The 14202-nt window shown below is 37.7% G+C and overlaps 1 protein-coding gene and 3 non-coding genes across 4 annotated transcripts; all 4 read right to left on the reverse strand.

Moving 5' to 3' along the window:
- Positions 1-3771: 3771 nt before the first annotated feature.
- Positions 3772-3859, reverse strand: LOC130734942 (small nucleolar RNA snoR31). The gene has a single exon (XR_009018275.1). It is a non-coding gene; the product is annotated as a small nucleolar RNA snoR31 (small nucleolar RNA).
- Positions 3860-4219: 360 nt separating this feature from the next.
- Positions 4220-4361, reverse strand: LOC130734971 (small nucleolar RNA snoR136). Its single transcript, XR_009018299.1, has one exon. It is a non-coding gene; the product is annotated as a small nucleolar RNA snoR136 (small nucleolar RNA).
- A 100-nt stretch (positions 4362-4461) lies between these two features.
- Positions 4462-4544, reverse strand: LOC130734731 (small nucleolar RNA SNORD25). The gene has a single exon (XR_009018077.1). It is a non-coding gene; the product is annotated as a small nucleolar RNA SNORD25 (small nucleolar RNA).
- Positions 4545-12347: 7803 nt separating this feature from the next.
- On the reverse strand, positions 12348-13388 carry LOC130728997 (uncharacterized). The gene has a single exon (XM_057580603.1). The coding sequence runs from the start codon at positions 13386-13388 to the stop codon at positions 12348-12350; it is 1041 nt and encodes a 346-aa protein (XP_057436586.1).
- Between the last annotated feature and the right edge of the window lie 814 nt (positions 13389-14202).

The raw sequence follows: 14202 nt of genomic DNA on the forward strand, positions 1-14202 counted from the left end.
ACTTTCTGAATCATATAAATGAATCATGTTTTTAAATAAGAACTTGGAAATAATACTAGTCGCATTAGAAAATAAGGAATTATATGTATAGAGATGTAAGTTTTGCAACACCGTGTTCCACATTGGATCAAATATTTGGACTAGATCTTTTTTACCGTGTTCGATAAAGTATATATTTAGAAACTCAATTAGTTTTCATATTTGGAGGAAAAAAAATGATAATGAAATAATTTATAAGGAGTGTATTTTATGGAGGAGAATTGATTCAGAGAAAATTAAAAATATATTCAATCATAATTGATGAGGTGCAGATTGTCAACCGATTGACGACAATCTTGGCCATGAATTTGGTCGGTTGTGATGGGCGAATTATAACAATCCACTTACATTTAGAGTGGTCGGGCGCACCGTTCTTGCTATTGAACACCTCAAGGTATTACTTTGGGCCAAAGTCATCATTGTACGAATCTAAGACAAGAGTCTTAAAGTTATTGGGTACCTCCACGACATTGAATTTCTCTGAGAATGATTAACAGTCAGCAAAGTTGTCATGCCCTGTAACATGAATGAAATTGAGAAAACACTGTCTGAATTGCTCATCATGTTGAGAACTATTGAGCACAACATTAAGGACCATATAAGGCCATATTGATGGTCCAACCAAAAAGGGAAAAAGGCTCTACCTCGAAACCTATGGCTGATATGATTCATAGTAGAAAAGTCGGGGAAACAACGGATTGTCCTGAAAACTGGTAATTGATAAATAGGAGCTTGACCATAATCGCAATCTGCTAGTAAAACCAAAGTTATCATAGATAGAAGGAAAATGTCAGTAGAAACAAAGTTTTTTTAACAGCAAAACAAACTTTATTGAATAAGAGATAAAAATGCACCATGAGAACAAGCCTCTCATGAGAGCTAAAAAACCAAACCACATAAAATGTGAGTAGAACCAAAGTTATCAAAGGATAAAAGCAAATTGACCCTAACGGCGACCTGCGGTGGAAAAGTTATTAGGTTTAGTTCTTAAACCAAGAACAAAAAGGAAATTCTCACAAATGGAGAAAACTCAAAACATCATTTAGATTCAAAATTTGGTTTGTGTTGAGTTCTTATTTATAAAATAAGTGGGCTACTACATTTTGCACTACATACTAATGCTCTCACTAACACTTAAGAGACTCCACTAGATATTTTTATAACCAGTGATTAAAAACACCCACTAGCATTGAAAACTATAGTAAAAACTCACTATACCTAGAGATGATTCAATTGCTCACAAAAGACATTAAAAAACCAACTAGGAGAATACAAACTATCATAAAAAAATTCACCACCAGAATGTTGGAGTGGCGCAGCGGAACGCTATACTCTTCATAGTCTTACGACTCATGAGGGAGTTGAGAGTTTACGATCCACACATTGAGTTAAGAGGCTAAAAGCATAAGTGGTCTAGGACATCATCCACATACATTCACCACAAAACCTTAAGGCAATTGGTGAGTGAGTCCTTCCACTTATAAACTCTTCAACTCTTGCTTACATATCCAATGTGAGACTATTTCATTCACAATTGTTACTTTAACACAGAATACATACGAAAATTCAAAAGAAAATAACAAAATTGGGCATATTTACTAACTATTAAGGTCCAACAATTTTAGACTCTAATTTGGATAGTTCTATACCATGAGTGCATCTTGAACTTTTGGAAATTCACCACCAGATTGAGCTTTTAGAAATTCTGCCTTCAAGTTGGGTCAAAATCATCATTCTTGTGTTCAAGGAAAGTGGCCCACTTAGGTGTAGCCTCTAACTCATTTGGATCTTCTTTTCCCATGAACTCCAAAATTAGTCCTTGCAAAACTTACTTCATTCTTTTAGTCTTGAACCTTGTCATTTTATCTCCTATTCCATGCAAAGCGTTTGTTTGGATATAATGCTAAAGTTACTTCCTTAGTCGTAGGATCGTATATTTCCTCTCTAAAAGCAATTGATATATAATTCGCTATTGTTTATGTTTCTTTTGAACAAGTTTTTATTTATTTCTTTAAAATAATTTGTTTTGACGCACAAATAGAAGAATCTATTTTATGTCGATCTCAAAATATCAATCAATAACATAATGATGTATATTGAAAAATAAGCACAATGGCTTCATTAAATTTAAATTTGCTGCTGAATTCAATCAATATGAATTTGTGTATCTAAGAAAACACAAGTCAGAATTCTTTGAAAGATTATTCCGACCATGGAGGAACTATCATAAGATTAGAGATTATTCGGACCATGAAGGAACTAATCTCCATTTGACATGCTTCAATATATGATGAATCAACTAAATTTCCCTAAACTCCTTATGTGAGCATGCTTTGTTAACCACAACTTTCACACTAAATAAAGTTTTGTCCAAGTTAACACCATATGATGTATGGACCGAAGTCGGCTAACATGACTTTTAAGATGATTTAGGGTTTTTGAGCTTAGGTGAAATATCAAGCTTCAGATAAGCTTGAACAATGTCTAATAATACAAAAGATTATTATATCTAAATTCCTACCAAAAAGTAAAAGGTTTGTCACAAAGAATAGTGTATTTTTGTAAAGAGAATATACCTTGAAAATATTAGTGGGAGGTTAAACCTCTTAATGGCAAAGAGCCTTTGATGAAACAAGCGATTGTAAAGATTTTATATTTGATTATACATGTGAATGACAAATTTCTCATCACAAAGAACATTATTACTATTCAATTTTGGTATTTGAAGTAGCAATACATACATATTTTCACTGAAAAATTAGGAGAAGCAACTTGCGTACTAGATATTGGAAACTATAGAAATAGATCAAAGAAATTTGGTCTAAATCAAGGTATTATACATGTTGAAAGTTGAAACAGTTCGGCATAGATTACAAGACACCACTATAAACAAGTTAAGGATCAAACAATTACGTGGGGCAGTAAACTCCATTCCTTTGGCAATAACTTATACTGAGCATACTTTCAGTTCCTCTCTTCAATTGAGGCAGGACACCAACAATTTATTGATGGCAACAATGCTCCTCAATACTATTCTCGAATCAAGCCTCATCAATATTCATTTGCCTCAACATCAAAGCTGAAAATTCTCATATTTTAGGCCAACAAACACCACAACAATGCTGGAATAAACTATGCTTAAATTTTTACTATGCACACTTTGAATTACCTTGAACAAGTAGAACAGAGCATATAGACCTTAATCAACTTAACTAGCTTGTGCAATTTGTTGGTAAAAATCTCAGATACATTAGAATTTAACTAAGTTACGATTTTATAAAATATGATTGGATGTATTATAAATCATAATAAATAGGTCACTTTGATTTGATCTATAAAAATTAAAAAAGCAGTGTTTTTAATTTTGCACTCTCAAATTCGACAACACAAAAATTGCACAACAATTGCAAGAAAATTCAACTGCATAGTTTAAACTCCAAAAACATCATCAGTGTGGAAATTTTATTCTCATCCACAGCAAAGTTTACTGTGTAGGAAGGTGTCCTAAGATTTTTCCAATATCATCACATGATGTAAAGTTATGCAACCGAAAATAATAATAGAACTACATTTACGTAATTGAAGTATCAAAAACGCTTACAATTACCATACCTACGTATCAAAATATGTTGAGATCTAAGAAAAAAGGAATCAAACAATTTCGAATTTAAAAAGCCAACACCCACATTTCAAAATAAATTAAACATGATTGAAAAATACAGACCAGAAGGTGTTGGCTCAGAAGCTATATCAATTTACCATCACACATAATTATATCAGATCAAGTGTTGGATTATATATTTTGCTTCATCATTACCTACAAATGTTAATATACTTCTAATCTACCAAGTATTAAAACAACATCATAGGAGGTTAAGAGGTTCAAAATCTGCAACTTTACAACCGTACAAAAGCCTTTTAAAATACTCTAACAAATCAAAATCCTGATTTCTGAAACCAAAGAAAAGGAGTAAATTACCCTCAACTACCTTGAGATTCCTTATATGAATATAAAATCCAAACTTACTGAAATATTACACTCCAACCCATTTTTCTCGAGTAGATAACAAATTTTCTAACAATATTACCTAACAAAAAAACGGTGGAATGGAATATTCAAGTAAGTTTGGAGTTATAATAGAGAGAAATCTCAAGTAGTGGAATGTAATTCACTCCAAATAGATTTTGTTCCCCGACGTCCAAATGAAGCATCAATATTGCAGCATCGGATAGCGAGGGGAACACAACTCTCAGCTTCAATTCAACATTGCCAAACACAACTAAAAAGGTGTAAGCAAAAACCTCATATAAATTGAAGCCAATCAAAATTTAACAAAAAAAAATTCATATAGATTATTAGACACTACAATTAAAAACCAGAATACAAAATAAAATTACTAGTTTTATATGGAAGATGCACTATTAAACTCAGTCCCTTAGATGTTCATAATGTTTGCGATCATGCCCGCAAATCATTACAGGTCTGTAGACTCATCACAGTAAAAAATAGCGCAACCCCATTATTACAATCATCATAAAAACACAAACCCACAAATCAAAATTGAAACTTTGTAAGAAAATTTGATCTAGTTGTTCCTTTGTTTACCCAAATGCAACAAAAAAGGATTCAGGTATAATAAGAAAAGGAACAACACAATCACTATTGCTTCAAGGGAACGAGTCGTATGGGAATTGAATAGTCCTCACCGACCAGATAAAGAAGCATGGAAGATTGAAAATTCAAAGGATTGGCAGTGAGTGAGGAAAAGGATTGAAATTTGGAACCCTAATTACAGAGGAAGAGGGTAAGAAAGAACGGCGCATAGGAAAAAGATGTGTGGGTGATGAATATATAGAATGAGTGGTGGATTGATTGGACGGCTAGTATTAGATGAACATGATCGGACGGGTTATATGGCTTCTTTGAAATTTGATGAGGGGTCCAAGCCCAATGGAAGGCTAACCCTAATGGCTTCGGACTATGGCCCAAAGAAACAAAACCTATGTGAGACAAAACAAAAACTATGAATTATTGGACATTCAATGGGAAAAAAAGTGCTTGACCAAAAACAAAAGTGGCCTAGAATTTGACAAATAAAATTGGGTGATCCCTAATGTGCACCACTTGAATTAACATGCTATAACAGGTCAACACATATTTTATTATAAAAATTTAACATATAACAAATTTTTAATAATATTTAAAAAAAATAAGATGTGTTTACCTGTTATTACCGGTCAAATCAAGTGATGTAAAAGTACACCACTATAAAAGTGGTGCATATTAGAGAGAACCATAAAATTGAGGGTTAAGGGACCTTTTGGTTCCAGTAAAAAATGTTCAGTTTAAATATGGTCTCTTGTTGAAATAAAGTTGCTAAATCACTATAAGAAAAGCTTGATTTACTGATGACCACAAAACTGTCGGTAACGAGTCAAACTACCGATGGTCTACTAGCAAGCTAGCTATTTCGCAAGCGAGGAAAAGGTTATCGACAGTCAAAGTGACATAAGATAACATTTTTGAAGGAAATTTTGGCAGGTGATTTTACTAACAATTGAAGTTGTCGAAAGAATAGCGTCAATGTTTTTTTTCATAAGTAAAAGGACGATGAAATTGTTGATGACTTGAAATCATAAAAAATGAGGCGATCACCAAAGGTATTGGGTGAGCTTTTTTTTCCAGGACAACTGACAACCTGGGTAAAGCTAGTCGGTATTTGTTTGAGACAACCATGGCTAAGATGGCTCAAAGCAGAGAAATGGTCAGCATGGCTAAAAGCCTAAAACAAAGTTGGGGTTGTGGCTTTGGTCTAATTTCATTAAAGAATAAGTTGTATGAAACATTTATTATAGAATAGTTTGTATGATATTTATTATAAATATACTTTTTAATTATTTCTTTCAAATATATTTTTTATATAGTACTGGAAGAAGTTTGAATACAATTCAATTGAAATGATAAAAAAAAGAGGTTGAACGGTTCAAGAGAGGAGTAAAGAGGGGTATAAATGGAACAAAAAAGAAATTTGCTCTCCTCTCTTCAATCTGTTCACAAAAGGGAGAGTGGAGAGACTCCAAAAAGTAGAAATGACCCACCATTTTGCTATCTCTTCCCTCTCTTTGATCAAACCAAACAAGAGCTACAGTATAATCTCCACTCTAACTCTCTTTATTCTATTTCTCTCTCACCATTCCACCTTCTACGAAACCAAGCCTTAGGAAGTAAAGAGTTAGGACTTAGGTTAGGACGACGGATATTGGACCGATTCATTAACCCTAAAGATTTAGCTAAGGTAGTGCTTTTACATGCTAAAGTGAATTTATAAAAGAAAAATGAAAAATGTGTTTGAAGATTTTTTGTCAATTTTTTTATTGAAGTTTAAGTGAGTTTATTTCCCCTAGATTTATTTATTTTTTTTGGTCAAAAAATGCAATTTGTTCAGGTGAGTCCAATTTCTTTTATTTTGAAGTATTAAAATTGGTGGACTTTTTGGAAGAAATATATCTTCAGCACATTTTTCTTTTTTTTTTTTTTGGTCAATTTCAGCACATTTTTCTTGGGTGAAATCTTCAGCATAACTTTTTTTTGGTGAACCTTCAGTATAGATTGTGTTGTTTTTGTTGTCAAAAGATTGTGCTTTTTATATTTTTGGTCAAAGAGAATGTGCCTTTTTTGGTCAACAGTCTTTGCTTTAATATATCAACAGTGGACAGTGGTATAGTTGGGCCAAGATAACCTAAAATGTTAAGGCCCAATGTTGTAGCCTGACAGTACTCAGGTTATTTTGTAAGAAAAAAGTTTTAAAATTCTCGACAAAAAAGGATTTCTAAAATAAAAATATTTTTTTTTTATAAGCCAAATGAAAAAAAAATCTTGTATTGGGAATCTCTTAGGTCACCATTGTTGATTATCTTCACATGCCCATAACTGTTGATGGTTTTTATAAAGCATACTTCTTGTATTGGGTTTGCTTTGTTTAGTGGCTTGAGGTTTGTTGTCATCATCCCAGATGTTTTATCTTTGCTTTTTTGAGAAATGTATGTTGCTGCAAGTTGACCAAAAACGGGAAACGTATGTTGGATTAGCACAAAATAGTCCATATATGTTTGTGCTAGTCATCGGTAAGTGGATATATAGGCTTAACAACCATAATTGGAAGTGGTCCATGTATGTTTGTTCTAGGTTTCCATTGGAATTATCCATCTTTCCTTTGGTGCTTTGCTATTAATGGTGGTGTTCTTTTTGTAATCTCACTTAAGAAGGGTTGTTCTTAAGAAATTATCTCTTTTATATATATTCCATTTTTGCTTTAAAAAATGTTTTAATCGAGTAGGACATGGGACATGTTAATGAAACCAACCCCTAGTACGTTTTTCTCATATTTGACACTCAGTTTATATTTTCATTTTCATCAGTTATAGTTAAATCTTCCGGAAGCATAATCACATCAAATTTTTGAATCGGTCCTTTAATACAAAGCTAGAAAAATTGGTATTTTTTTTGGTACATGTCGTTAAATAAAAAGAAAACTAAGGTCTCACATAGGAGACACCCATAACATCAGCTAGCAAGAGAAAGCTCATCCCTTCTGGCGGTTGTTGAATAATCACGAGTTTGTTATTCTGTTGCGCCCCATGTTTTGCTAGGAAATCAGCACAAGCGTTCCCCTCCCGGAGAGTATGGTAAAGCTGCACATCCCACGCACGATCTAAGAGGTCCTTAATATCCCATATAAGGGAAGCATACCTGTGTCTCTGCGAAGGGTTTGACAACACAAGATTCATAGCATCGAGGGAATCCGATTGACATTCCACCTTACGAGCGCCATAGTCCCAAGCTAGGTTCAAACCATAATAGATTGCAAGCAGCTCTTGGTGTAGAATATTTGGGTCATCCCAAAAACCAAAAAAGCCTCCAAACCATTGTCCCAAGCCGCTGCGAAGACAGCCACCATACCCACCTCTCTTGGGGTTATCCATCACACTACCATCCACATTAATGACCATGCTATGCTCATCCCGAGGAAGCCATGAAACCAGCCTTGGAGGAGCCGCGAGACCCACCGTATCAGGCTCCCCGAAACAGTAGCTCAAATCAGAAGCCATGGCCGTAATATTGGAAGCAAGAAGATGAATGTTCAGCTGCGTGTGCTCCATGCAAAATGAGCACCGAGCCCTCCAAATCCACCACAAAGTTGCTGCTGCAATAGGGTTGGAGTCCACTAGCATGTCTCGAAGCCAAGCGCTGCAATCTGGAGTGCCAAACGAAGGTCCTGTCGTTATAAAGCCCATGCGCCGCCAGACCCGCAAAGCTTGGTCACAATCACGAAGGCAATGGAGGACCGTTTCTTCACCGGCATTGCACAAGGTGCACCTATCAGACGCAGCCATACCCCTCTGAAATCGGCAGGCATTTGTTGGAAGGGCATTCTGCACCGCTAGCCAGACAAGCAAAGAGCACTTCAAAGGTGTTTTTAAACGCCAAATCCAGGTCCAATTCAGAGAGTTGTCACCAGGAGCTGCAAGCATACGTTGGCTAATAATCCAATTATAACCAGAAGCCGTGGAATACTCTCCTGTGATGTGCCCAGACCAACAAACACTATCTGCAACTCCAGGATTGATTCTACCAGCAACCTCATTAATAATAGCAACCAAGTTATCAGGTAATATCGTCCATAACCGTTCCAACCGCCAGTGCTCACCATCCCAAATATCCTTTAATTGCAGCTCTACATCATAAAAATGTACAAAGTCCACAAGCTGACACAGCGGCTGAGGAGTGCACCAGGGTGTATGCCAGAAAGATGACAAGCCATTACCAATCTTAAATTCAAAGCCAGGACGCAACACCTCTCTAGCCTTCAAGAAACCCCTCCAAACTGACGATCCTTGGTTCTCAGTTGCAAGCAAAAAAGAACAATTTGGAAAATACCGAGCTTTCATAAGTTGCACCCAGGGTTTATTAGAGTCCACAAGGATCTCCCACACATGCTTACCCAATAAAGCCACATTATGGTCTCTAGCTTTCCTCAAACCTAAGCCACCAAGTCTCTTTGGGAGAGCAATACGATCCCACCCAGCCAAGTGAATACCACGGCCATCCCTATTTTTCCAAATAAAATTCCTGACAGTAGCATCCAGTTTGTCACACACACCCTGAGGCATCCATACCTGACTCATACAATAGGTTGGCATAGCAGTAAGAACTGATTGTGCCAGAGTTACTCTTCCTGCTCTATTCAAGAGTTTGCACTTCCAACCCGCCAAGCGAGAATTAATTCTATCAAAAATAAAATTAAAATCCTGCTTATTAATCCTCTTCTGGAAAATAGGAAAACCCAAATACCTGCCAATATCAGAAGTAAATTGAAAGCCAGCAATACCAATAATTCTGTTTTTTTTCTGGGTACTCAGCCCTGCATACCCCAAGATTTTGGATTTCGCTTCATTAACCTTCAAGCCTGATGCATTACAAAAATTATCTAGCAGCTCCTTTAAGCAAGCCACTTGGCTGTCCTTCGCTTTAACAAAGAGAAGAACATCATCTGCAAAAAAGAGATGGGACAAACCAGGGCCATTTCGAACCGTACAAATGGGATCCCACCTCCCCTCCTGAACTGCAGTAGAAATCGCAGAACTGAACCTTTCCATGCAAAGAACAAAGAGATATGGAGATAGAGGGTCCCCTTGACGAAGTCCCCGCTTTGCAGCAAACGACTGCAATCGCTCACCATTCCACAAAATAGATAACTGAGATGTTGTAACACAATGCATAATGACATCCACAAGAGAAGGTGGGAAGGCAAAAGCCACCAAAGTTTCCCTCAAGAAACGCCAGTCAACCCGATCATAAGCCTTCTCAAGATCAAGTTTAAACACCAAGTTTCCGTTTTTCCTGCGGCCCTTTTGTTGATGATGCACTATCTCCTGAAGGGCAATAGCATTATCACTAGTGCTCCTTCCAGGGATAAAACTACTCTGCATAGGGCTAATAATCTCATTAAGGATAGGCCTGATTCTATTCACAATAATTTTTGTGATGAGCTTATAAATCACGTTGCACAAACTGATAGGCCTGAAATCCTTAAAAGAGATGGGGCAATCCAATTTTGGGATGAGAGCTATAAGAGTTTCCCCTAGAGCAGGATCAAACTGTTTAGTCTGAAAAGCATTTTTAACACACTGATAAACTGCATCACCTACCACATCCCAATATGTTTTGTAGAAGAAAGCATGAAAACCATCTGACCCTGGAGCTTTGAATGACCCCATGTGCTGAAGAGCCATATAGACCTCATCTTTGGTGACTTCTCGCTCAAGATCCGGAATAAAATGCGCAGGGATAGGGAGCAATCCCGGAGTTGGCAAGCAGGATGTATCCACCTCAACTGTTTCTGCAAACAAAGATTTAAAGTAGTCAATAGCACCTTGCTGAAGAGTTTCTACGTCATCACACCAAACTCCGTTTGGGAGATTAAGCCCCAGAATGCGGTTTCTCTTCCTGCGAATAACAGTTTGAGCATGAAAGAAAGCTGTGTTCCGATCTCCATATTTAACCCATTTTTCTCTAGATTTTTGGAACCATAACATTTCTTCTTGGGCCAAGATCTCATTATATTCTTTCTTGAGACTATTAAGTGAATGTAGTAACGCCACCGAGTCCACTGTTTCAAGTCTCAATTGAATCGACGCCATACAATTCTCAATATGCCTCTTACGCCGGAAAATGTTGCCAAAAGTCTTCTTATTAAATTCTATAGAATCGGTTTTCACCTCATGAAGAGCCGTCAGCACATCTGGCCCTCCTTTCTGCCAAGCCTCTTGAACAACATCACCATATAGAGGATGCATAGCCCAGGCTGCTTCAAATCGGAATGGTCGATTCCCCATATTCTCAATTTTTCTCCCACACCGAAGAAGAATGGGACTATGGTCTGAATGGAGTCTGGGAAGGACCTCAATTCCACCCTCCGGGAAAGCCACACGCCAAGGAAGAGAAGCCACAGCACGATCAAGTCGTTTGTGGACAGGAGCCTGACCTTGACAGTGTCGGAACCAAGTGAAAGCCATACCAGTTGCACCAATATCCACCAAGTTGCAAGAATTCAGATTATCAAGAAACGTCTGCGCTCTTGAATGAGAAAAAATACCACCACGTTGTTCGGTTGAGGCCAAGGTGTCATTAAAATCACCCACTAAAACCCATGGAGTAGAGATCGTAGAAGCCACACCCCGCAGATGATTCCAGAGAAACTGTCTATTAATGGGAATAGGGCTCGCATATACTCCTGAACAAACCCATTGAAGATTGCCAATAGAGATGGATAAGGTAATAACCTGAGCATGAGAGGCCAAAACACTCACAGAACCAGCTATATCATTCAGTGCCAGCGCCCAGATTCCCCCCGCTTGGCCTTGAGCCTCTTCAATAGCAACAGAACTGTAGCCTAGTTTAGTCCAGAAATTTTGAAGACGGCTGAATTGGACATGAGTTTCCAGAATAAAACAAATATTTGGCTTATGTTTCTTCAGCATCTCTTTTAAATTCCTCTTAGATACTGCATTCGCGGCACCACGCACATTCCATGAGAGAACATTGAAATCTGGTTGTACAATCATTAAAAACAATTTAAACGCGAACCAGAACACACAGCAATCCGATGCTACGTTGTGCTAATGTTGGGCTCCTGCCCAGGCGCAATCTCATCCGTGCTAATTGACTCTGTAGGCTGCACTCCACATGCCACTTCCATCTCATGATCACCTCCCTGTGAGTTATCAGGAGGACGAGACCCATAAGCTACTGCCAATTGGGTTCCTGCCTTAAAAACACCATCTATCATCTCTGTAGCCATGGAACAAACTGGCACAGGAGCTTGTTGATTGTCCCCTGTCCGTTGAACCTGTTCGCGGACTTTGGCCCCAATATCTTTTTCTACGTTTATTATTTGACTTGTTGATCCCATGTGAAAATTTGGAACAGATCCCAACAGGTTTGAATTTTGGGTCTTGGCATTATCTTTTTCTGCTCTAGTGGGTCCCTCTTTCCGTTTCTTAATTCACACTTTTTCCCCAACAAATTTCCCTTGCCTAGTGTGGTCCCTACCTGTCTCCTCCTGCTGCTTGCCCTTATTAATATCATCCTCAATAGCCACGTGCGTTGACTTCCCCTGAGGAGCCAGGATACCATTCCCTTTTAATTCCTGATTTGGTGGAGCTTTATTTTTTTCCATTACTGTCTGGAGATTCTTTCCATTACTTGGCTGATTCTTAGGGCCACGTTTCTTCTTTGTAACAACCATTCATTCTCCTAAAATTTCACAATCTGCATCTGGCATATTATGTGGCTTCTCCATAATAAACACATCATTGACCATTAAACCCCCAGGAATAATTCCCTGAGAATCCGCCCCCATGAGTACATCAGTTTCTATGTTTTGCGAATTATCCTCCTGAATGTTCGCTCCAGCCGTCGGTGCACTAGGGTTTGGCGTATCTTGCTGGCTTTGTGACGGCGGCGCCTCCTGTTCCTTTAGCATGGTAGTTGGTGTACCTGAGGTGCAATCTCTTCCCCTGTGTCCATAGCAACCACACTTGGAGCAGATGATGTGCAATCCCTCATACTCAACCTTGTACCAGAATCCCTCAATGCAGATTTTGCCAATCACAGGTTTAGCTAGATCCAACTCCACACATATCCTTGCAAACTTTCCCCGCTCCGCTCGAAGCTTATTGCCATCCACTCGTATAGGTTTTCCCACTGCAGTAGCCACGCCAAGAAGGAAACTCTCATCATAGAACACCACATTTAGTCCTGGAATGCGAATCCACGCAAGAGTTTTAGAGACTTTTGCCAGAGGTGACAAGAAATCCTTATTCCATGTAGACACTGCTAGATAATGATCAAATATCACCCAAGGCCCACCCTCCATAACCTTTGTTCTGTCAGCGGCAAGATCAAATTTCACCATAAAGAAACCATTGTCAATGTCTAGCAGATCAAAATCAGCCGTAAGTCTCCACACTGCTGAGAGGCGAGACTTCATGGTTCTATAGCCCAACTTCTTTCCCAGTAGTGATACTACCAAAGCTTCTTGCCATGGATAGCACAACTCCTTGATCGCATCCGCATCTGTGATCACTTGTGGCAGCATAGGGTTGTCATTATAGTGAACGATCTTCATCTTTCCTTGTTCAACCAAGCTAACAGCTGTCTTGGCTGGGGGTGCTACCTTTCCCCCTAGCAATTTGTCTCGAAAGGACGTCTTCCCCCAGGCTTGATTTGCCCCACTGCCTTGTTGTTGCGAACGAAGAAGGCCATCGCCTTCTGAGAAAGCCTCCATAAACCCTAGCAGAGTCTATTTTTTTTTTTAATGGTTCACAAGAGATATGGTGCTGAAGCTGAAATTTTTATCTCAAAAAAAAAAAAAAAAAAAAAATTGGTATTAAACTCACAATTCCTACGGAGACGGTCTTTTTATTACTATGTACCAATTTAATACACTTGTGAAAAAATTATCAAGAAGACATCCAACACTAGTTGTTGATGTGTAAGGTGTCATCCCATGTTTTGAAATTTCATTGTTTTATAAAGAATACTAGAATCTCAAGCTGGAGTCCCCATAAACTTTGTATAGACATGGAAAGTTTTACGACCTAAAGTGATTTTACCTTGCTTAAACGAGATTGATTCGATGAAAGATATATGTATTCAAATAAAAAAAAGAAATTATAGAATCTCTTATTAAACTCTCCCTCTCAATCTCATAAATGATAGCCCAAGTGAGACCATGCTACTACTACTGCGCGCTTGTCGCTGCAAATGAAGGAGCCATTATAATTAGCCTTGTGGACAGATGATTCATGAGGGGATGACATATTCAAGAATTAACTCCTAAAACGATAATGCTTTATATGCTCTGCATTTTCTGACCCAAATTGCATTGTCCAAGGGACTCAGTCAAATTTGTTATGTGTGGATCTAATCTAAGAATTTGTACCAATTATGGTAATTGATACAGTGAATCCTTCCACGAATTAATAATGTAAATGGTTCGGATTTGGACATCTAAATTCTAAATCATGATATCACTGGTTTTATGAGTTATTTCTAACCGCCTCAATCCATGAGAAAACATAAAATAAAATTGTGGTTAT

The sequence above is a fragment of the Lotus japonicus genome, chromosome 1 (genome assembly GCF_012489685.1).
Source record: "Lotus japonicus ecotype B-129 chromosome 1, LjGifu_v1.2".
In the NCBI taxonomy this organism is placed as follows: domain Eukaryota; kingdom Viridiplantae; phylum Streptophyta; class Magnoliopsida; order Fabales; family Fabaceae; genus Lotus; species Lotus japonicus.